Here is a 24399-nt window from a genome sequence, read left to right as displayed (position 1 = left end):
AAAACAGGTTTGAAAACTGTTATTTAAACTTCAACCCTAACTTGAAACACTAACTCGAAATCCTAACCCTTGAACTGTGTTTGAAAGCTGACTTTGGGACTCAAAAGCTGGCTTGAAACCATAAATGTCTTGAAACCCAAACCCCCTGAAAATATCTGCCATTTTGACAATTTTAACAGTGCTAATATGGGCCGATTAAAATGTCAAACCAAAATCCTTGAAACCGTAATTTGACACCCCAAACCTTGTTTGAAACCAAATGTCAATAATGCCTATGTACATCTTGAAACAAAACAAAAGTTATGCGGTTTCCACAAAGATCTTTAATATAAAATGAACATGAAACATTTTAATCACTAAACAGATTATTCTACGATCAACTTCAATAAAATTGCTAGCCATTAATTTATTTACACCAAAAAACGTGCATGATCTCCACCATGACGTACGTAATACAAAACTCAAATCTTAAAATGGCAACTAAAACATGCAAATCTCAAAATGACCATTCCTGCTGGAACTGCAATGGTGCATTCAAGGGCCGCCTCACACGTAAGCTTTGGTGCTGTCGTTGCCGTCTGAAGCGTGCTCCGTTCTGTAGATGTTCACATTATGACCTTGACTGCTTTTGGAGTAGTTGTACGACAACTGTCTGGGGGGACAAATGATGTCGTCACAAGATATTCAGGAATATTCAAATACTGGAATAGGAACAAAAAGAATGAGTGGTCTAGTACCGCCCCCTGTGTGCAGTAAGGTGAACTGCAGGGTGGATTTAAAGTGTACCTTGCATTTGGGAAGGATGATAATGATGAGGAAGAGCTCCCCCTGTAGGAGCAACACAGCATTGCACCTCCCATCAGCGCCAGACCGGAAGCTGCCCAGCCCAGGTAGAGACCCGTGCCCAGCTCGAACCTGCAATGGACGCAGGTCTCCATCATCATCGGTGTTGGCATCACCATAATCATCACGTCATCATCGTGAACCCGCTCGTCACCTGACAGCACCGTATAACGGATTGTAGAAGTCATGGATCACCCTGCCAGCATACCAAGACACCGCGATCAGGGTGGACACACCTGTGCAGAACGACAGACGGACAGTCAGACAGACCGCCACGCGTGTGCTGACATTTGCCCCTCGCGTCCGTTCACCTGACAGGATGAGCATGACCCCTCCACTCAGAAGAAACTGTCCTTTAACTTGTGGAGAACCTCCGCCCACCTTGCTGCACTTCAGGCCCAAAATGGACACAATGATGGCGGCCAGGCCCACCACCAGCGATGACATCATCAGAGCGCGACACACCTGCACGTGCACTGCCGAGACACAAAGGATGATGACAACAGCGGGATGTTAAAATGGCGCAGTGACCGACCTGGCAGGCCGATGAGCGTCTTGAACTTGTTGCACTGCAGCGATCCCAGCGAAGTGGCGGCGCAGGTCATCCAGAGGCCCTCATACTGCCATTGGCTGCTCATCAGAGACTCCGCCTGGCTACGCACCTTCCACAGCTGCGACGACGTGCAGCTGGACTGAAGGCACCACGACAGCACGCCCGCTACCAGGCCACAAATCTGAAGGCCCGTCGACATGATGCGCTGCACAAATTTCAAATTTCACTGGACACGTCTCTCGTTTTGGTGCCACTCAGTTGTATCTAACGGAACTAAAAATAATTCAGCCTTCGATGCCAGTTTGACGTTGCAACATGAAATTTGGCAGATATTTCTGTTGAGTCGATGACTCACAAAAACAATTATCAGGAAGGCCATGCCTGAAAACGCTCAGAAAGTCTGCCCGGGAGATTTTGTCCAATTGCTAGACCAAATTGGATTTTTTTTTTTCCTGAAGCTAAATTGTTAAAAAAAAAAAAGTTTAAAAAAGTGAATTGTTAAGACCTCAAAGCAGCACGAACTTTGGCAAATGGTAAGTCTGCAGTCGAGTATTGGGTTTCTCAAAAAAAGCAATCCGGTTCCAATCTTGAAAATAATGAAATGACCCAAATGGTCAAGTTCTTACCGTTCGTGTAAGTCTGGAGTTGGAGTAAGAACGAGGAATTTATGATCTTCTCCCGCAGTGTTTTCGGGTGACCTGTGTGATGCGATGTGAAAGTTGATGTGAGGCCTTGAGGCTCTGAGCCGCGTTTCGGGTCGACGAACTCTGTAGAAGGCCGACCCTCTAGAACGCACGTCACTGTTTACCCGCCAAAATCGTAGTTTCACTGTAAAACTCTGCAGCAAGCTCAAACACAAACATTTACTTCAGGTTAGTACAATTAAACAACTTGGAACTTCATTCTAGTTCTTAAATTGGATTTTTTTTTTCTCCATACTAAAAACCCACCTTGTGAGAGAACCGGTTTGTGGACTTCAGACTGTCAAACAGATTTTGTTTGCAGGTCATCTGCTGTCAGTCAACGTTGATTCCTTCCAGAATAACATTTTTAAAAAAAATCACATGAATGACATACAAAGCTTAATGATTTATGTTAAAAATAAGTCAAGATTTTCTGGCATGTTTTGGTTTTCTGGCTTCATATTGTGCCTTTATTGGTGTAGCATAAATGCATAAAACAACATTGTTATTAATAAATGTCGCCCATAGGGTGAGTGGCTATCTTGCCAAAGTGCCACGCCACGATGTGACAGTTTAACAAGTAGATTTGTAAAAAGTCGCCAACCCAGACTTCTATTTGACATATAACTCAAAATGGTTTGTTCCAAATACATTTTTGACCTTGTTATTGATTAACTGCTAAAAGTCAAGGTCAACCCTTACCAAAATAGAATTCGCTATGTGACTTGTACTTTGGAAAGACAATCGGGAAAAGAATAACAAAGATTGACGATCATGTTACGAAACAACTTGACGTTTTGACATATTATTGAGGAAGTAGGTTGGACCTGTACAGAAACTCTTTCTCAAATTTAAAAAAAAGTATTGATCAAGTCTGGAGAACTTAATCGTTCCCATGAGTCCATTCAAACGTCCTACGCGGCGCCTCCTGGCTCGCCTCCGTTTCCGCCACCTCGACCGGTCCGCAGCTCGTGCCAAATTTTGACAAAAGGCTCGCGGTTCTTCCAAATGAGCTCGTGTCCGAAGAGGATGTACCAACTGGAGGAGGGAACAGTTTAGATGCAAACGCTATTTCACCCACAACAGTTTGAAGCACAAAAATGCGCTTTTAGCACCACCATGTGGAGAAAATGTGTACTGCAGCATAAACCACTTTGGACTCACATGCCAAACACGGCACCTCCCAGGTGAGCCGCGTGGTCAAAGAACCGCCAACCCAGCACTAAACCAGCCGCATCCATGGCAACAATCGCCTTTAATGCCTGCAACAGAGACAGATTGACAGACGAGTGAACGGAGGACAAGTAAGCAGACAGACCACCAGAGTGACGGTCTTACGTTGGCCGCAGTGAACGTGAACATCGGGAGGAAGATGATGGCCAGTTTGGCTTCAGGCATTTTCGTGCAAACTGCAGCCAGGATGGTCATGATGGCGCCCGACTGAAAACACACACATCGTGTGTCATACAATGTACTGACATATATTTATAATGACAAGGCTTCATCACGCAGGAAGTGGCTCACCGCTCCCAAAGAAGGACCAAACCTCCCGGTGGCCATTTTGCTCACGTAGCTGAAAAAGCTGGAAATCACACCTGAGTCCGGCCCACACACACACATAACCAGATCAGAAAAATGTATGTAAAGGTAAATTGGCTCAAAGGTCATGTGTGTGTGTGTGTGTGTGTGTTTGCGTCATTACCGGCCGACATGTAAACGGCCACAAACTGCTCCCTCCCCAGCATGGAGACAGCACTGGTAGAGAAGCTCCACAGCACGTACATGTTGGCGGCCATGTGGAAGAAGGACACGTGGCTGAAGGTTGACAGCAGCATGGGCGAGCACAACGTCTCTGGAGTCAAACACACATGTATGAACATCAATAGGAAATTGATTGCTCTGAGAAAGTGCCAATAATGATGTTTGTCTGACTGGAGGCGGGGTCTGCGGTGAAGTACTTGAACATGGAGCGCTGGAGCCACGGAACTCGCCAGCAGCAGAACACCACCACGTTGGCGGCCAGGATGGCTGAGAGACAAACGCAACAGATATCATGAAGAAAGAAAAAAAAAAATTGTGACAAGACACGCAAACAGGTGAGACACTTTGCAGTCATCTCACCTGTGACTGTCTTCTGTCCCTCACTCAAAGTGTTCCACCATTGGTTGACCTAACAAACAAGTAGCCAATCAGAGTTGTGATCAAAGCATGAATGGCGGGGCATGGATGTCAATCAATTTGCTTACCTCCTTGCGGACGTCCCCTCGCTTCTGCGGCCGCACCCTTTCCAGCCAATCGGCTCGCAGATCGTCATAGTAGCTCTGCACGCGGGACTTGAGCGACTCGTACTGCCAGATGGCCGCCGAGCCGAAGGAGCAGCCTGTAAACTGACAGGAAGTCAGCACAGGTGTCGCTTGGAGGAATCGATGTATTGTAATGCCCCGGTGCCTGTGGTGCCATCTTACCCCCACGGTGAAGAGCAATGGGCGCACCAGTCGGCCAAAGTCTCGCGGTGTGCTCGAGGACGGAGGAGGAGGAGGCCGGTGGGACGCCGTTTCTGATGAGTCCAAATGTCCAACTTCATTCTCCACATTTTTGCTCTCAGGTTTTTTGGCGACTTTGCGAAAACCAGAACGTTGCTGGAAGTTGTTAGTCCACCTGCTAGACACAAAAACAACAACAAAAGGAACTCATGACTGGTCCATAGTCTGGATCTGTCAAGAAACTTGGGGGGAAAAAAGAGGTGAAGACAGTGCTAGAATGGGTAATTTAGAAAATGTCTCCATTCATTTCAATATAAATATTATATTTATAATTATAGCAAAAGCAGAACTTTTCGAAAAGTGGAAAATGGTTCCCAGGTGTTGAATATTTTAATTTTAAATAATTTTTAAGTTGGTCTGCATTGGGGGGAAACGTGAGAGTAGTAATAATGAAATTAAGAATGAAAAAACACTCTCTTAAGTATTTACAAACGTTACTATTTACACACTTAATAATAAACTCCGCAGACATGTCAAAGTTACTTTACAAACAAGGCAACCTCTCAAACAATCTATCATTTGGCAGCTGGCTCCCATCCGTTTTAATTCCGCTGCTTAAAAATGACTATCTTAGAGCAGCGGGGGTTCGCCTGTGTGACAGCCAGCCAAGGAGCTCTCCATTCGGCCACGTTCCTCACCTGCCTCCCCTTAAACTCCGGAAAACGTCCTCGCCGCTCCGAGAGGAGGCAAGACGGCGTAGGTCCTCCACGCCGCCATGTTGGAGCGACTGTTCACTTCCGGGTCATAGAGCCGACAACTGTCAAGAGCTGCTGGAGGATGGAGGTTAGCTGTCTAAACACAGCGACCCCATGAGGAAAACTCTTAATCAGGCGGACTATGTGTTAGAATAGGCTTCTCTGGCACATTTTATTTGTTCTGTGACCATTGTGAGGTCACAAAATTGACCGCTATGTGAGGTCAAGGTGAAACTTATTGCTAAGGCAGAAATGGCTGCAAGAAATAGATGGGGAACAGGTTGGAAAGGGGTCGGTAGGGGGGGGACAGTTGAGGTTGTGAGATAGCTCAAAGTTAGGTATCCCCATGACTACCAGGATACTTATTTAGCTGGAAGAAATAATGGTGGAGAAATGAGCTTTCCTAAACTGAGGACTCAGCGCTGCTCTTGCACATCTTTACCTACAGATGGGCGCCAGGAGGATGAACATCTGCTAGTGGAATCTCCAGACTTGGAACTGAACATACCTGCACAGATGTTTTTCCGAGTCCCAAATTAAAACACTTCTTGTCACATCCTGTGTTGACTAAACTACAGCTTTTAGACTAGAAATATTTTTTTCCGAGCAGACACGCTGTTGTGCTTTTCGGACTCTCCCTGCGTTGAGTACAAAGCGACACAGGTGTCAAACAAGAGCTACAAATCAACATTGGTTAAAAAAGAAAGCCTAAACGAGTGTCTGGCTGGCGCGTTATAGCTACCCACCGTCCCATTTGACTTTTTTTTCCACATGGCCAGCAGGAGCGTCTGGTGAAACATCTGGACGGAGCCTGGGAAGGCAAAGGTGCCCATTGGCTATGCCGACTCCAAATGAGCTGCGATGTGGTCCACTCTCACGCCCTTGCATTCTTTCCTGGACGTGGGAAATCACGCTGCAGAGAAACCACATGCTTTAGAAACATGTTTTCAAAAGTCACTTATTAAAACACACCTTAGTGTCAAGAAATTCATCTTCCAGCAGAGCTCAGTGGTGCCCCGGATGTTGTGGCAAAACATGGCACAACACTCAGAGTGCATAACTCTGAATTGCAACTGCTTCAATAATTGCTTACATTTTTGCTACGTCGTGGGCGTTCACCGAATGTGCGTGTGTGTGTGTGTGTGCGTGCGCATGCAGGCAATGTCACCTTGACTACAAGCTCCAGGAGGCGATGAGGGTACATCTGTGCACTGGACAGAGGAGAGAGAGAGTGATTGCCTGTCCGTTTGAGTGTGTGTGCGTGTGCATGTGCGTGTGCGTGACAAACAGCCGGAGAGGAAGAGCGAGGAGGCTGACTCGCTCCCGGTGGTAAGATCGAGCGGCGACCGGAGATTCACCTCTCTTGTCAGCGGCACCGACATGTCAACGCACTCAGGTGGGTCACTTGACCAGTCCCATGACGTCCATCTCATGTCACCGCATCACATCGTGCATGAGATATTTTAACACGAGACATTTTAGGACGATGGTCCAACACTTTACGGAACTTCAAATTCCACTAAAGGCATGTTTGGATGAGTTTGTTAAGGAAGAGCAAGCCCACCAAACCTGTTAGGAAGACGAAGAACGGAGATTGCAAGATATCAAACACACGGTCAATCCCACTTTGTTAGGGATGAAAAATAGAATGCAGTCCCAACAAAAAATAGTTTGATATTACAAATACTTTACCAATACAATAAATGTATTATCTACTTATTGAAATAGGGTAAAAATAATCAAGGTATTTTAAATAACTAATTTCCATGGGGCAAAAGTGGCATAAATAAAAATGGTACAGTAGTTTTAATGTAAATGTGCGTCACATTGTGACATTGCCGTAAAGAAAATCCCAAATATGTTCCTTCACGAGTGAAGCTGGAGTTCACGGGAAGCTCGTGAAGGCACCGCGAGGGCTTGTGACGTCAGCGCCCCCTCCCTCCTCTTCCCTAAGCATCGAGCGCGAGTAGGGATGCTCTCCGAACGCGAGAGTGACTGCAGCATCTTCAGCGAGACGACGCACAGCAGCACGTCGCTCTCTTTCTCCTCCGCCTGCGCACTCCCGACGTCACGCACGCGCGGGATCGCTCATCTTTTTCTACTGCGCATGCCCTGCTGCTTTCCCCATCTTTTTTCGCTCGGATTTGACCCGTTTCGTCGCAATGACACGCGCGTGATGGAAGACTGACGTGAACGCGCTCCACCAGCCTCTCCTGGAATCTTCTCCCCCCCCTCCCTTGTCCACCTTCTCCTTCAACCCACCCTCCCTCCTCTTCCGCGCGCAGCATCTCTCCTACGCGCGTGCGCGAGAGCCCCACACCGCTTTTTTGTCTAGTGCGGACCCGCGCGCGCGCGCCACCCTCCCGAGGACTCGCCCGCGCGGCCACGCTGCGTCAAGAGAAAGGGAGAGACAAAAAAAAAAGACGAAGAAGAAGAAGGGGGGGATTTAAGCGGACCGAGGCATCATCCGAGCGAGCGCAAACATGATGGCCGGCGGAGCAGTGCAGCAGAACGGCCTCTTCGCCACCCCGCACCACCACGGCCAGCAGCCGCACATGGAGGCCGACCCGCCGGACTCGCGCAAAAGACCCCTGGAGACCCCCACCGAGGCCAGCAGCACCAAACGCACCAACACGGGAGGTAAGAGATGCGCGCGGGGGAGGGAGCGACCATTGGCCTCCGCTCGTCTTGCCCTCGGAATGGCGACGCTTTATTATGATGCCAATGATTACGATTACCGCGGAGCCATCGGTTCTGCTTAACGGAGCGTTTTATTGGCTGCGTGAAGGGAATGGGACAATGAGGCACGACCGGGGATGCAAAGGCGAGGCTTCCGCGGCTGCCTCGCCTCCACCCGGGCTGTTTTTCTCCGCGGAAGCCCCGCGCCGGAGGAACAAGTGGGACGTAAACAAGTGAAATCCGGATGCGGCTGGTGCGTGAAGGCATCATGACCTTGTGTGCGTGTGTGTGTGTGTGTGTGTGACTGAGAGAGAGAGAAAGAGAATGACTGAGATAATCTCACACATCAGCCGCCATCGCCCGATTAACAAGCAAGTGCGTCAGTGTGCACTCACACGCCACCGAGTCCCTCTTATTATGATTATGATGATGACTATTCTGGTCAGTATGTCGCCATGGCAATCTCCATTCTTGTTTTCTTTTTGTGTTTACATGCTGTCATGCATCCCATCACAGCATCCCAACCATCATGCAGTCACATATGATCTACATTTATACAAATATGCTACATAAAGCTTAAATTGAAACAAATTGGAAAATCTGCAATGTTTATTTTGACAAATTTTGTACAATGTTTAAAATGACCCCCTAAATGTGTGAAACGCTTACTAGCCACAACTCCTCAGATCTTAGCTTACCCTTTTTGAATTATGCATTCTAGGAAACTAAAAATACAAGAGGCAGGTTCTTAATAGGAGGTCAACGGAAGGTTCCAGATTCTCACGAGTCAGCATTATTTACGCAATTCAAATTGTACGGAAATATTTTTTATGAAGCGATTTTGACAAACAGAAGTTGAGAGATCCTCAGATGAAACTATACCGGCCTGTGATTAAAAAAAAAAAAAGAAAAAAATGGCGGAACATTTAAATCGTCTCAAATCCGCTAAATCTGCGGTGCATCAAAACATTTGCCGAGTAGTTCTGCGTGACCTACTTGCCGAAAACCTCACGGAGACCAAGCTTGTTTAAGTCAGTCGTGTTTACAGCCGTTACTGTTGGAGTCAGCTTTGTCGTTTACAGCGTTATGGATTTGCAGTAACTTGCTAACATTTTAAACGGCAAATTAAATCACGTTCGATTTGATGAGCAACTTCAATCGGTTTTCTTGTGTTTAATTGTGGGGAAAAAAGATTTGTGGTAAAGTTGCGTTTCTATGAGTGCCTTACGTCATTTGGTATGATTTCTAAATAAAAGCAGCAATATTTTTGGCTAGTGACTACAATCAGCTATGTTTTGATCACTGATTGTTTTGATTTGTGATTGAAATCAGTTACGCTGAATTAAATTCACGTTTTGATCAGTGACTTCATTCCTGAGTCAAACCAATGCGTCAAATGAGTGATAATTTTCACGAATGAGTTAAGTCCATCGTATTTTGATTAGCGGTATAAATCGGACGTTAATCTTTGAGTTGGCTAAATCGGTGATTTATAGTGAGTTAATTCTATGCTGTTTGATTTGATCGGTAACGTTTCGATGAGTTAAATCGGCTGTTTTGATTGGGAAGTTAAATTGGTCATGCGTGAGTTTCGATGCGCGCGTACAGCCTGCGATATTCTGATTAGTCATTTAAATCGGCTATGTTTTGACGACTGACTTCAACGAGTGACGTTTGGTTTGAGTGCAACTTAGTGCTGCATGTAAAAGCTGCCCCCCCGCCCCCCTTCCCCTCCCTGGGGATGCTGAGTGCAGCGGGCAAGCAGCCCGTCCATTTAGACAAATGAAAAGGTTGGGATGATGATGAAGAGCAGGATGAAGAGGAGGATGAGGAGGAGCGACTTAGCTACCTCAGCCAGCAGACTGAAATATGGCAGTTTATTATTGACCAAAGCTAAAATCGAGTTTATTTACAAAGCTCGGTGTTTTTAGCGTTTAGCTTAGCCATCCTCTTGGTTTGTTTCTGTGAACAAATTAGTTGACGCCACCAAACTCCCCCCCCCCCCCCTCCCTCCGACCCTACACCCCCGCCCCCCCTCTCTGCTTCCTCTCTCTGTAGTGGCCTTCCTGCAGCCGCTTTTTGAAAGCGAAGGCATTGTTTTCCCACACCAAGACACTGAGAGCCATGGTAAGACTCCTTCTTTCTACCAATACCTAACCTTTATACAGACACACACAACACACACAGCGCATACCATACCAAGACATGCTAACGTGCTTTCTATCGTATCCATGACACCCATTTTTTTCCATATGTGTTTTCTTTCTCCACACTGCCAAGCTGGTGAGTCCTCATGACCTTTGAACTCATGCCAGCCATGCCATCATTTGAGCTTATTGTTTGTTTAATTTGTTTGTCACACGCAGGTTGTGTCTAACGGATTTTGCCACGTGGGAAACGACAATGGTTACCTATTTTTATCTCTTACAATATAAATATACAATGAAAAAATAAATCAGCTCTTTTATAGCAAGAAGCTGGCATTTAGAAGATAATTATTATTTTTTTTAATTGGGAAAAAAATGGCAAAGATTAATTTTCAGGTGTTACAACCATAAAAACCAACAACCACTGCTGTGTCAAGACTCAATAAGAGAGCAAGAGATTCATATTTAGTCACTGTACACGTGTGTGTGTCCGCTGCCAGGTGGTCTGTGCGTGATCCAAATAGCCGCCTGCAGCTCATAAATCACGGCAAACGTCACATAAAGAGGTGAAGGTCTGAGAGATGAAAAGATCAATGAGGAGCCGCTGTTCCAAGCATCCCCCCCTAACGTCCGCCCGGACAAGCCCCCCAACACCGCTTTAATCCACAGACCCTGAACTCACCGTCATGTCAAGCAGACAGAAAGCAGGAATTAGAAATGCATTACATCTGCGCTATTTAGCACATTCCAGGCTAAAGGACAACAAATAAGGAAATTAGCCGCTAACTAGGATCAGGAATTTCACGGATATGTAAAGACAATTTATTTCAAAATAATTGAAAGACTTGCACAGTTTAAGGCGCAAAATGACAGAATTCTGAAAACACGATCATAATAGCCAAATGGCGCTAGCTGCAATGAGACTGTTGTGCCACACTTAAATTTAATGAAAAAAAAATGCAAAATGTAAACAGATCCAGATAAAGATATGTTACGGACGGATTTCCCTTGGGCAGCACCTGAAGTTGAAAGTTCGGGGAAGGAGCGATGAGCTAAACGAGTGAGGCGGGCGAGAAGGCCATTGACATTTGCGCTAACGCTCGAGATGCTAACGAGCGTGTCGGCCATTAAGCAAGAATGCTCAGTTGTGACCGTTAGCATGATGATTATGATGATGAGGAGGAATGAGGAAGAGGCTTTTTTTTTCTTTTTGCTCTCGTTTTTTTGTTTGAGGAGCAAAGATGGCCTCGAGAGGAAGGTTTGAACTTTCAGTTGCCATGGCAACCAAACTGGATCAGCTTTCTATTTCCTCCCCTTCCCATTTCCTTTTGACTTCATTTGCTCTTCTTTTGTTTCATTGTTTGCAGTCAGTTTCTTTTCTTTCCATTCTTTAACTTTTATTCTTTTGGGTCTTTGTCCCGCCCCAAACATTTCCATTTACCGTTTGTTTTACTTTTGTTTGCTTATCTTTGGCTTTTCTCCTTCTTTTTCCTTTCCTTTTATTTCATTCCTCCTCCTCATTTCCCTTCAATGCCACGTTTTCTACCTTCTCCTCATTATTCCTTGTCTTTCATCTTTTTCTGTTATTTCCACGCTCTTCTTTCCTGTTTTCCATTGACGTTCCCTCCTCCTCAGTTTTTCTTGGTCATTCCTTAATCCCTTTGTCTTCTGTCCTTTTCGTTTTCCTTGACTTTCCACTCTCGGCTGTGCGACGTGTTCCAGTTCAATCTGTAAATTGTTGGACTGACGCAGCGTTTTTTTTTTTTCTCTCCGGAAGGTCGAGACAAGCAATACAATCACACGCACACACATGAAGTCGATGAAAGCGACACGGAGTTGAGCGAACGTCTTCTTTTGTTCGTATTTGTCGAGTGGCAAAGAGGACGTAGGAAGTTTATGAGTGGATACGGTGACGATCGCAGTGTCGCAAACGTCGGAGAACACTGCGTTCCCGGCCAGGCTTCTCCTTGCCTTCGTCCTCCTCATGCATTCTAATCAGGCTGTGTTCCAGACCCACACGTCCTCGCCCTCCTCTTCCTCCTTCCATCCATCCATCCATCCGTCCATCTATCCATCGCCCGGCAACCGCCGCCAATCGATCGGGCAGGGCGGTGAAGCCAATCGCTTCGACCTCTCTTCCACCTACGCCTTTTTTTTTCCTTCAAAATACTGCATAAAAGTGAAAAAAAAAAAAAAAGACGAAGAAGCCAAGAGGCGGGGATGTTGCAGCTGAGCGAGCCGCGTGATTGGCTGTTCAGGGCGGCGATGAATATAGATGAGAGGGGGCGATAAAAAAAGGCTGAGCCAAGCAAGGAAGACTACTGCGCACCTCCCCCTCATCTCAAAACACACACACATACACACACACGCACACACACACACACACACACACACACACACACACGGACTCACACACTACAGGGACAAGGATGTTAGCATCATTAGCATAGCCGCTTCGATTTCATCTGATGAAGGGTTTCATTGAAATAATTGTAATTAGTGACTTCTCGCTCTAGCTAACTCGCAGAATAGTTCAAATGTTCCTAATCACCTTTATTAACAGTTAGAGATTCTTCCTCGACAAATGTGCCATTTTTTTGTGGTTCAACAATTGTAAATTGTGAAGCCTAAAAATCACACACACAGTTGCAGTATTTTTTTTTTGTTGCTTTTAGCCGCATGGCTCAGTGTGCAGCGCACAATAACAACATACGATTCACAAAATGCGTCATGTCCGTGTCTCCGTCATACAGTGGCTTAACAGAAGCTGCTCAAACATGTCATAAGTAAGATGCCGAGGTGAAACATAGACAACACACACACACGGCATCAAATGACCCCCCCCAAAACCCCTTGATGAGCTCCGAGTGTATTTTAGCGTATCTTTCTGTCGGTAGACAGCTGGTGGAGCCTCTCTGCATTTTGAGTGTGTGTGCATGTGTGTGTACGTCGCCGTGTGCAACCCACCAACAAAAGACCCCAGGATGAGGGGATGTTAGACAAAGCATGTCTCCCCCTTCCCTCTCCCTTAAAGGAGATGAATATTTGAATTCCCCAGAGGCCATGCACCCACGCCAGAATCCCCCACCACACACACACACACACACACACCTACATGCACACACAAAATTTCGATTATTATTATTTTTTTTTAATCTGCCGTTCACTTATATATTGGAAGGCTTCAAAGTGGCGTAGAAGAAACGCGATCAAAGCAGCGAGCATTAACAAGCTCATAAAGCGGGCTCTGTCCCGTCTGGTTTTGCTCGTTACGAGCGCACGTTTAATCCGGTTGTAATCTGAGACTCCGGCGGACATTACGACGCTCAAACAGCTACATTTTAGCCCCAAACGTATTCCTGACAAAAATTAGAAGGCGTGGACTATCCGTGGGAAAGATGTGTTTTGGGGTGTTAGCGTAGCTAACCAGCTAACTCCACTTTGCAATTGCATAACCGTCGACGTGAAGGCCATCAAGTTTGAAAATGGTGGAAAAACATTTGAAAGCTAGCCATTGAGGATGACATCATTCAGTCTTTTCACGCTTTCAGCAATTCTCTTGAAATGTATTCAGAAACAAATTTCTGAATCCACTTTACAGGGTCTTTAAGTTTTTAATTTGTACGTGCGCGTTGGCGAGGATGAGGACGGTGGAAGCAGCTCGGAGAAAGAGGAGCCCCCTTTTCCTTTGCCCCGGGGACACAAGATCCCCAGGATTTAAACCCTCAATCCCGCAGCATGTGGCGCCTATTCTGGGCCCGCTAGGTCGTCGCAGGCCTTAGCAACAGATTGCACTGTTTACTCGCACCATGATGGTGTATTATTTATGATGGAGCACCCACACACATGTTGAACTCCGCTTATGAAACCTGCAAATAGCACACACTCAGGACAGTGGGGTGAAGTTGACATGCACGCTTGGGGCAATTTGTTGCTTTAAAGCACAAAGTCCTGCCTTCTGGTTTTAAAAAAGCCCCTCCCCCCCCAAACAAATAATTAAAAATCATATATATATATTAAAAAATATATAAAGAATATAGTTTACGAAGTTAAAGAATATTAATATAATATTAATATGAGGAAAAATTTAAATTGTACAGTCATAACATTTAAAATGTTTTGGTATTTTAATACACTGTAAAATTACATATACGTACATATGTCAAAAGTATTATTAATGCAGTTGGATTCATTGTGATAAAACGTTTTTTTTTTACAAGAAGAATATGCTGACAATAAAGTATTAAAATTTCAAGAAATAAAATGCAGAATTTGAAAATAATAATAAAATAAATTACTGGAATATATATAAAATAAAATCATCTTTCTCAGACAGCCACTCTTCACATTTGCATGTCCTGTGCATGGGTTAGTGAGACGCTAACAAGGTCGGGGCGACCTCGGCCGGATCCAGAGCGTATGCACGTGTGATGTAATTTATCTTGTTTTGGAAAGAAGACCTCAACGATTTGAGATGCAAGATTTGTTTATCATAAAAGCTCTCACAGCAAGGTTTATTAGCTCCTAAAGCCACAAGTGCTTGAACTGGCAAAAGCATGCGTCCCTGTTTGGACTCTGCTGCCCCAAAAGAAGTCCATAAAATCATTTAAGTACAATAATTAACAAATCTACATTGTCAAAATGCAATGAGTATCTAGTCATAAAATTGCAAGAATGAATTACAAGAAAAAAAGATGTAAGGCAATAATAGTCATGAAATCCCCGGAATGAAGAAAATTACTAGAATTACAAAAAATTACATAATTTTTTTTGCGCCATTCTGATTTACCAATCTCTGCCGCCTTAACACAAGTTGGTTATAATTAGCTAGCCTCCATCTAAAATAGGACAGCGCCAAGGCTTTGCTTCGCACAAGTGGGTCATCGTGGCGAGGAGTCGAGAATCGAGTGCATGATGGGAAACGCTGAAGGGAAGGAGAAAACACACTCATTTGTTACATAACAGATTTGACGACACTACCGAGGACAAATACAACTGGAAGGCTAGCGGGAAGTTTTGAAGCGCTACTTGGTCTTGGCGCTAGTAGTTAACTAGCATCATATAGCCCAATTGCTAATTTAGGCCCAACTGCTTCGACAGAAACGGTTAAATACAATAAAGTGGAAAGTTAGAAAAGTCAGAGGCAACCAAGTCCGATTTGGAAAAGAAAAAAAACTGAGTCTGGTGAACGTATACGCTCCCTGCTTTTTGTCTTTCGTCGCCGGCCCGTCAGTGAGTGTTGAGGAAAAAAAACAGTCGAGGCGTTTCCTGCCTCATGTGACCTGACGCAACGCGAGAAGCTCGCTGACACGTCGTTTGTTTGACTCGTAAAAGCAAGAGTGTGAAACAATGACGCCTGTTTCTTTTTTTAATACGCTGGAACGCCGCAGGGATTTTGTTTATTTCTGTCCACCGGTCGCCGCGTGGATTTGTATGTGAGAGGGCTGCCGCCATAGACAGGAAGTTAGTAGCCTGACGTCTCCTTTCGAGGACAACGGTCCACGGAAAACACCTGTGGCGTCACTACATAAGACTTTCAGAACATTATCGCGGGACCGTAAAGAAATGAACCTTGGGCCAAAAATGACTCTCGCGCCGGACTTTGAACACACCTGCCTTTTTGTTTTCACATACATTATTACTATTGTGACGGCATTTTAATAAATGTGAAATAAAAAGATACTAAAATATAAAAAATACAAATTAAAAAAAGGTAAAGAATATACAAATATTGGAAACATTACAAAAAACTGAAAATATTAGACAAAAATGCCAAATCGAATAAAATACATTACTGCCACCTACAGGACTGGAGTGGTCATGTCACATCCAGATGGCCAAATTTAGAGTACTGTCTTTTTCTTGGCGGAGGTATCTCTCGTGACGTTCCCCATATGCTCCAGTGAAAAGCGCGCATCGGCCCCGCCTTTGCGTGAAAGTGTGGCACTGTAATAATAATCCTATTTTAATCTGCTACCCCCCGAGGTTACGCGTCCCGGATTATCCAACATGAGGACGGCACATGGACTCAAATTTGACGTGATACACTCGCTCACTGACCTTCACACTCTTTCATGACCAAGGGGACATTTAAAAAAAAATTGCAAACTGCATACCACAAGATGTATTCTTCCATTATTTTTCAATTTGTTCTACTTCCTTTTCCCATCCTGGTTTAAAAGTGACCGAAAAGCTTACAGTCAGTAAACAGGCAGAAAAGAGAAATACATGTGTCTTCATTTATTTATCAATTCGTGTATTTATTTAAATATTTATGTTTGTTTCCGTTCTGAGATCATCTCCGCGTCTCATTATTCTCCCGCAAAAAGTTCTCGGCTCAGGCCCAGCTCACAGACATTTTCATGTAAATCTCTAATTATATGAAAGTGGAATGCAAACAGAAAACACATTTGCCTTTTTTTTTTTTTTGGTCGGAGGACCCTCCCACGCCAAAACCCGCGCTATGCTGTGGAGCTATGCGTCCAGCGGCTGAGGCTGGCCCCGATCCGATTAGAAGCTCGCTCCTCGGCTCCCTGTCGCCGTGCCAACACGCTGACGAGGACCAGATTCCTCGGGCCTGACGCCGAAATTAGATCAGGGCCGATGGCGAGGCCGCCGCGTTCAAAGGCTGCGCGGGGAAAGCGAGCAATAACGCCGGCAGGGAATCCTCACATTATGGAAATAATGACTTGTCGTGGGGATCGGTCATCCTTTGATCGACACTTGAGACCGAACGGGAGCTTCCTGGAACTCAATTTCCATGAAATGTAATTGGAATGAAAAAAAAAAAAGAGATGGCAGGCTTGAGGACTAAAGTACAAACAGGCAGCGAACGTCCGTTTTAAGTGATTGGTGAAAATGTAAATTCACCTGCTAAGAGGGAAAATGGGCAAGATTTCGAAATAGTTTAAAAAAAAAAGTGGTAAAGATAACATATAATGTCAAATTAAATCAATCTGTAAAATAGTGGGATTGTTCCTGTATGTTAAAAGCAACGTTAGCTAGCTTAATGCTAACATGTAATGCAAAATCCATAATATTGAATTAAAAAAAAACTGTCTGGCATGAGAGCAAAGGTACAAACGGACTCCAGCCTTTTATTTCTCTGTCAAGCTGAACCGCGCATCGAGGAAAAGTTTTCCCTGCCGCCTAACTTCCCGTTTCCTGTTTTCCGGCCACAGAGGAAGGCGAGTACTTCCTGAAGGTTTTGATTCCTAGCTACGCGGCGGGCTCCATCATCGGCAAGGGCGGACAGACCATCGTCCAGCTACAGAAGGAGACCGGAGCCACCATCAAATTGTCCAAATCCAAAGACTTCTATCCCGGTAAGAACCGGCGTCCCATCACAAACGCTTGGCGGGTTTATTTGACTAGATCTTGAGATTATGAATTAAAGATGGACAGACGGATCGATGCAAAGATGATTGGTTGGATTTATGGCGGTTTGATAGATGCACGTGTCAAAGATGGTTGGTTGATTTCTGAATGATCTTGGATTTAGATATTGGACCATACTTGTCAATGGGATCAATAATACTGATTGAATGACTGATTGGTTGTTTCCTGGAAAGATGAATGGATGAATTGATTGTGATGGATGGATGCATCAATATGGTCGATAAAAAGACAAATGGAGTGACGGTTTATCAATATGTATGATTTATGTAATCGATGCTTGGTCGTCAGTGAAATATTGAACAGTGGCTTCTTGATGGACGTATGCATGGGTGGTTTGTTGATGAATTGATCAGCTGTTTCCCGGAAAGATGGACGAATGATTGATGATCAATAGTGGCCGGCTGTTGTATTGATGTTTTGATTGGTTGTCTCGAGGGATTATGGATTGATCTTGGATTGATGCATGGATCAAAGATTTGCTGGAAATTATGAATGGAATGAAAGTGTGTTTGGCGATGATGGATTTCAAATGGTGGTTAGTGGGATAATGATTTTATGTTTCCGAAATGATGAATGAATTTGTGGGTAAATAAATGCTCACTCATGGTTGGTTGCTTAAAATTCCCACCGCATTCAATTCCACTGCAGTGTTGTCATGGCGACAGCAGTCTGTGTGTGCCGCAATTGCCATTTCCCAGTCAATCACGGTGCCAGGCTGTGTGATTGTGTGTGTTTACCCAGTGAATTCTTGAATGTAGCATCATGCTAACATGTCTCGCTATTGGTTTATTAGTAACATAGGGGGCCATTTTGTTTGTTTGCACCCTTCGATGCACAAACAAGGCGCCGTTGTTGTTGTTTTTACACATCAGACTTGCCTTGCCAGCTACGCACACACGCACACACACAGACACACACACACACACAAAATTGCAGCAGGTGGGCCTTTTGATTTGTCACCCAGGAAGAACCTCTAATTTGCATACAGATGCCCCCTTCAGCGGCAACAACGCACACACACACGCACACACACTCACACAACTTCTTCAGTGGAGTGCACAAGCGCCTCATTCTTTCTTTCACTTGTCGTCCTTCCTTCACCCGGCCAGCTCGGCAAAGCGTTGCAGCTATTTTGGCAGAGCATATGTGTATGTGTGTGTGTGTGTGAATATTATTTACGTGCACTACTTTCATCTTGGATGTATGGCAGCTCGTGCTTTGGTATGTGCGTCTGCACGTGCGTGTGTTGGGAATGAGCCGTCGCGTCTAACGAAGACAAAAGGGACATTTAGTGCAACGTCTTGGCCGGAGCGTCTCATTCCTGTCCTCTCTCGCTACTCGGAAGACATTAGTCACTTTCCTCCCCCACTCACATACACACACACCCCCACACTCACACACACACACACGGACCCTAACACATCCCCTTCCTCCCTCCTTCCCCCTAAAATGGAGCGTACCATTTTTCTCTTATCTGAATGAGAGGTTTGAATGAGACATTGAAGCTTGAAAATAACCTTGGCTTCCAATGAGGAGAGGAGCATGTGCTGTTGCCACGGCAACGCGAGAATACCTACTTTTAGACACCTGCTTACAATTCCTGCATGCCTCAAAGCGACTTGCCTTCATTGCCGTCTTCCTTCACCTCTATCTGCTTTTTTTTCCTGGGACTTTTCTCGTCGCGTCTCCTTCCCGCAAGTCTCCTTACATCCTTGCCTCCTTTGCTTAAAGCTTCAGACATTTTCTTATTCATATATATTTTGCTTCACTTTTCTGCCTCCCCATGTGCTGTCCCCCCAGTTTCCCTCTCCTGGTCTCCTTCCATCCTTCCCTCAGAGCCGCGTCATCCTTTCATCCAAGCATTCTTCCATCCCTCCCCCGTCCTCATCCATCACATCTCTGAGGAGAAAAGTGCAGCAGCAGCACTTTGTCCGCCAGTCCGAGCGCACAAGATCGGCCGCCATTCTTTCGGTTGATTCTCGTCCAAATATAACCTCAGAGGACAAAGTGGCAGTCCACCATGCGGAAGACGTCGTCTCGTACATGAGTCGCGGTTTATTATTTTTTTTCACATCTTGTCACGTTTCTCATTCGACGTCAGGCTCGCAGCTGACGGGACATTTGCCGCTTCATCACGTTGCGCTAATGAAGCCGAGGCCCCTCCGCATTAAATATTTATCCCTTACAACTGTTTTCTTTTTAATTACAATCGACCCGTTTGCTTCCTCTCGCAATATTGAACACACGCTTGCACTCACGCATACACACAAGCAAAGACGAAGTCATAAATGCAGAAAGTAAATTACTATTGGTTCCCCCCCTATATTTATGAAGGTTATCAATATGCTGAGAAACAAATCCTGGTTAGTGTCTTTGCATGCGGTATTAATTAACTAGCGAACATTTCTGGTTATTTCAGCAGAAAACTATTGTTGAGTTCAAGAAACTCATCTAACACATATTCTTCTTCGACGGTTTTAGGAGCGACAGTGACTGTGCTACATCGCCACCCAGTGGTGGAACACCATAACTGCAATTAAAGCTGACACTCAACGACGATGCGTTCAGTCAAAGGCAATCTGAAAAACGATATTCTTGCCATGTCTTTGTTTTTACGCACGCTGAACTTTTGACCACGTCATGCCGCAATCTCCCGCCGCAGTCACAGCGCGCCACCATTTTAGAACATTGCCGGTAATCCTGCGCCATGATTGCAGCTCCCTACATACAAGCACATCTGTCACACATGGTGACGCACACACCTGACACGCACACGCTCACACACGCTGTTTGCATCTCTGTAAGCCTCTTATAGCACCGCTAAGCTCTGCCGCCGCAAAAACATCACAGAGCGAGGCAAACATGGCCGCCGTCGGCCTGGCGCTGTGATGTGTCGCGGGGAACTCGTCGGGCAGACCCGCAAGAGCCCATTGGTCGTCTTTTTCCGATGATTTTCATCCAGCGGATAAAGTGTAGCTGTCACATTTTTTATTTCTCATCGTGTTTTTCACATTTCCTTTTACATCCAGATGTCAGACAAGACAGGACAGGTGCTTGCTCCCTTAGTCACTTCGGCACATCAGTCAGCGCCCCGCGGCCCCGCTGACAGGCACGACTAATCGATCCGCTCGCGGCATCTGCGTCCCCGACGGGGTCAGAACCGGACGCGCCCTCCACGCCCCCTCGCCTCCCGGTCACGTCGCCTTTGCAACTTGCAGGACTGACAGCGGAGCGCGGAAAGGATGACGGATGGCGCTCGGTGCTCGTTGTGTTTGGCCTTTTAATGAGGAAGCGTTGAGGGTCCCACAGAGGCCTGAGCATAAATAGAACGGCGGGCCTGGCAATCGATTCTGCTGCTGCATAAAATGCATGTGTGCATGTGTGTATGTGTGTGTGTGTGTGTGAGCATTGCATGCGTGCGTGTGGTGGGATAATGTTGTCTTCCAGTGAAATATGATCTTGGTAAACCCTCAAACACTTTTGCTGTCTCTCATCACCCCCTGAGCGCAGATACACACACACACACACGCACACACACAAACACACAAATGAAATGCTGAAAAATTAAGCAGTTTCGCAAACTCAAGTGTAATCAGCTAGCTCGGTAATGAAGTGCTGGTTCCACCAGTGAAAACAAATTGAGTTAAAAAATCCCAACTTTCCCTCCGGTCGTCATCGTAACAAAAGCCATACTCTGAATTTGTGTGACAGAACCCCCACCCTAAAAAAAAAAAAAAAAAAAAGATGATTTCACCCTCAGCATGCTGTAATGGTTTATCCTTTGCATGTTTTGACACAACAACGTCAAATACTTCATGAAGACATCAGAGACCGCTTTTAAATTGTGATAAAAATGCATCATGTGAACGCTGTAAAATAACGGTTGGTAGTTTGCCTCTATGTGTGTGTGTGCGAACACCGCAACTCATCAAAATGTTGGCGGCCTCACCGCGAGACATGAAAAGTGCAGCACATGTTGGAAATAAAAGTCAAAACTTAAGCGCTCATGCACTCACTCGACTCGGAGCTGACACGATGATTCATGAGCGTGTGCAGTGCGAAACGTTATGTGATCGGATTAAAGACTTCCAGCTTACTGCAGGACACACCAGAAAGCACACCGACGTTGAAGCAAGCAGTCATTATTTTTCTACAAATGGAATCTGTCAACGGTCAATCTATATGGAAGCCAAATTTCCTCCCATGGGAAATAATCTGTACAATGTGTAAGTCAAGCTAACTGTGAACGTCTGGCACTTTTTAAAAACAGCAAACCAAAGTGACTATGAAGAAACGACTGCTGTGCAAACAAAAAAAAAACATCCGTCAAAAGCCAAGTAGATTATTGGACCTCAACAAAAGTTGAGTAATATTTGGATGGATCTAAATGAGAGTGAACAACAAAAACAAGCCAAGTTAAAAGTAAAAAGTCGACAGAAATTTATTCTGATCACCTTTTCCTAATCAGTTATATATTAAATTGAAAAAAAATTGCTGCAAAATCTCAGCAAAAAGAAAAAAGCATAGAAAAGCAAAAAAAGAAAAAATTATAATAAAATATTCAGAAAGATAAATATATCTGTTGCCAATTTTGATTGGTGGAGCCACAATAATAATATATGATTACTGCTTTGTGTGTGGCATCGGTTTCTATCTCTAGTTTTCTTCTTTTGAAAAAAAAGGCAGTAAATGCTTTGTTTTTTCTTTTTCTTTCATTCCACAAAGCTTTGATCCAATTCTGAATGATCCAACTTCAGCACTGCTCCAAACCCAAATCATCAATTATATATCATATCACGTGTGTGTGTGTGTGTGCGTGTGTGCGCCAGTTCATCACAGCCGTGAGGATTGTTGTCAGCAGCGCAAAGCCAAGCCAATGTTTGAAGCCAAACAGTCCAAAACAAATAAAAAAGATGTTCCTGTTCCTGGCAAATCCCATTTAACCCTTTTCTGTTCACTTCAAAAATGCGCAGCAAAGTTTTTTTCCAGCCGATGCCAATAAATTCCAAATTAACGATTAATCATACGATGAACTTCAAACATACTTTGTATGCATATAATAATTGAAATAACTTTTTGCCATTAATACTTACAATAATATAATAATTTGACGGTTTTAAATTGACTTGTTTGAAAAAATTGTTGTTCCCATTTAACATCAGTCAGGGCTTAGTAATATTATACTTGTATCTCGTGTTCATCTTATTATCAGAATTCCTTCGACTTTGTGCTGATCATGACGTTTTCTCTTTCCATCAGTCGTGTCCAGCTGTGCATGTGATGATGACGAAGAGGAGGAGGAGGAAGGGAGGGAGGGAGGGAGGGGGAGGAGGAGGAGGCGGAACAGCCAAGGAAAGCAGAAAGGGCAAAGAAAAGACAAGAAAGGAGAGGAAAGTTGAATGTGCAGAGGTTTCTGAGAGCTTCAATGGCCACCAACTGTCGGGGACAATAGAGGGGGCGGGGCTAGCCGGATGACAATAGCGCCTTTGACCCCGGTCACGACGGGGAGGGGAGGGGCCACGGGTTCCCATCTGCCGTGGCGGCGCAAGGGAGAAAGTGTCTCGGAATAGAACGGAATAAAAATACGTGAGAAAAAGCCTGAGAAATCTGGTCAATGTCCATCATGGGAAGACCCACCAAAAAAAAATCATATGTTGTTCAGATGCTCAATCGCAGTGACATGACAACAAATGCTATTGGTGAACCCTCCACGACCCCCCCCCCCCTGACTCCCCCCCCCTCGTGAAAAGCATAGCCAAAGGCCACATGGAGTCAGCGGAGTTTAAAGTGATGGCCGCCGCCGTGTCACTTCTCATGACGACGCCGGACTTTGTTGCTTGCTAAGCTATACGAATGTCACCATGCATCTTTGTCTCACACACACACACTCTCTCTCCCTCTCATACACACTTTCACTTCCTCTCTCACAAAAAAAAAACACTCTCACACGCACTCACAGAAGCTTCTTGTAAATAGCACACATACATTGATTTGTTTCTGCGTTACCGCGGCGACACACACACACTGGATTGTGGGATGCCCATCGCCGTGGTGATGGAAATCAAAGTGACAAGTGCCGTGCAGCCATCGCCCCCACACACTCCTTCCTCTTAGTGACCCCCTCCCCCACTAGTGCTCCCCAACCCCCCCTAGCAGGTGTAAGAGCGCTAGAGAGAGAGATGTCTTTCTTCACATCTTGGTCCCCGTCCAGACCCTCTCGTCTTCCGCCCCCCCTCCCCTCTTCCCCTCACAAAGTGTGTTTATGAGTGCATGTGTGTATTTCGAGCTACTTAATAAGACATCAGTTCCTCCAAATTAATACTGCAGTAAAAAAAAAAACGACATGAGAAAATGAATGCAAAATAAGCAATATTGACTGAGAGAGCGAGAGAGAGAGAGAGAGAGAGAGAGAGAGAGAGAGAGAGAGAGAGAGAGAGAGAGAGAGAGAGAGAGAGAGTTACACCACTAATTAGAAAACAAGACAACATCCACGAGGAGCACTTGAAGACAACACAAAGCTCTTAAAGCGACGCAATACTATTTTGGAAATTGAATGCAACACAATCAAATACTTGGTGCGCAGTTTCTGTGTGTGTGTGTGTGTGTGTGTGTGTACATGTGCGAGTAGGCCTAAATCCAAAAATTCAAATGAAAACAGCATGTTAAAAGCTATCCCAACACACACACACACAAACACACAGTATGTGCTGCACCCTGATTGGCCCTTGACAACAATGACACTCAGCGTTGCCGGTCGCCTTGGCAACCTCCCCCGACTGGCACAAAGGGGTCACATTTAAAAGGTCCAAATGGGCTAATGTCTCGTCTTCTGAGTACTTTCTCTCTCGCTCGCTCGCT

At 45.1% G+C, this 24399-nt stretch overlaps 3 protein-coding genes across 4 annotated transcripts in view; 1 reads left to right on the top strand and 2 right to left on the bottom strand.

The window, feature by feature from the left end:
- Positions 1-300: 300 nt before the first annotated feature.
- On the bottom strand, positions 301-2293 carry LOC119132287 (claudin-7-like). Of its 2 annotated transcripts, XM_037267417.1 has the most exons (6): positions 2023-2268; positions 1379-1601; positions 1155-1319; positions 998-1079; positions 787-915; positions 301-652 (listed from the first exon to the last, which is right to left on the bottom strand). In XM_037267417.1, exons 2-6 carry the CDS (start codon positions 1593-1595, stop codon positions 547-549), a joined length of 699 nt encoding a protein of 232 aa, XP_037123312.1. In that variant the 5' UTR covers positions 1596-1601; positions 2023-2268; the 3' UTR covers positions 301-546. The 2 variants fall into 2 exon arrangements, with proteins under 2 accessions (XP_037123312.1, XP_037123311.1); XM_037267416.1 differs by lacking the exon at positions 998-1079 and having other exon boundaries at positions 787-997; positions 1080-1319; positions 2023-2293.
- Positions 2294-2520: 227 nt separating this feature from the next.
- Positions 2521-5361, bottom strand: LOC119132288 (presenilins-associated rhomboid-like protein, mitochondrial; the record flags this gene model as incomplete). The annotated part of the gene is made up of 10 exons (XM_037267419.1): positions 2521-3117; positions 3244-3341; positions 3418-3519; positions 3604-3674; positions 3782-3931; positions 4012-4107; positions 4201-4249; positions 4326-4466; positions 4545-4740; positions 5261-5361. Coding segments are annotated over 10 exons (1128 nt in total), but the record flags the coding sequence as incomplete, so codon positions are not given.
- A 1954-nt stretch (positions 5362-7315) lies between these two features.
- The window catches only part of nova2 (NOVA alternative splicing regulator 2), a 34934-nt gene continuing 17850 nt past the window's right edge, over positions 7316-24399 (top strand). Inside the window, 3 exon segments of the mRNA XM_037267406.1 lie at positions 7316-7957; positions 10055-10123; positions 17325-17468. Coding sequence (XP_037123301.1) covers positions 7801-7957; positions 10055-10123; positions 17325-17468 — 370 coding nt within the window. The 5' untranslated portion in view covers positions 7316-7800.

This window comes from Syngnathus acus, chromosome 13 (genome assembly GCF_901709675.1).
Source record: "Syngnathus acus chromosome 13, fSynAcu1.2, whole genome shotgun sequence".
Classification (NCBI taxonomy): domain Eukaryota; kingdom Metazoa; phylum Chordata; class Actinopteri; order Syngnathiformes; family Syngnathidae; genus Syngnathus; species Syngnathus acus.
The sequence above is the reverse complement of the archived record's forward strand: the minus strand, read 5'-3'. Positions and strand labels throughout refer to the sequence as shown.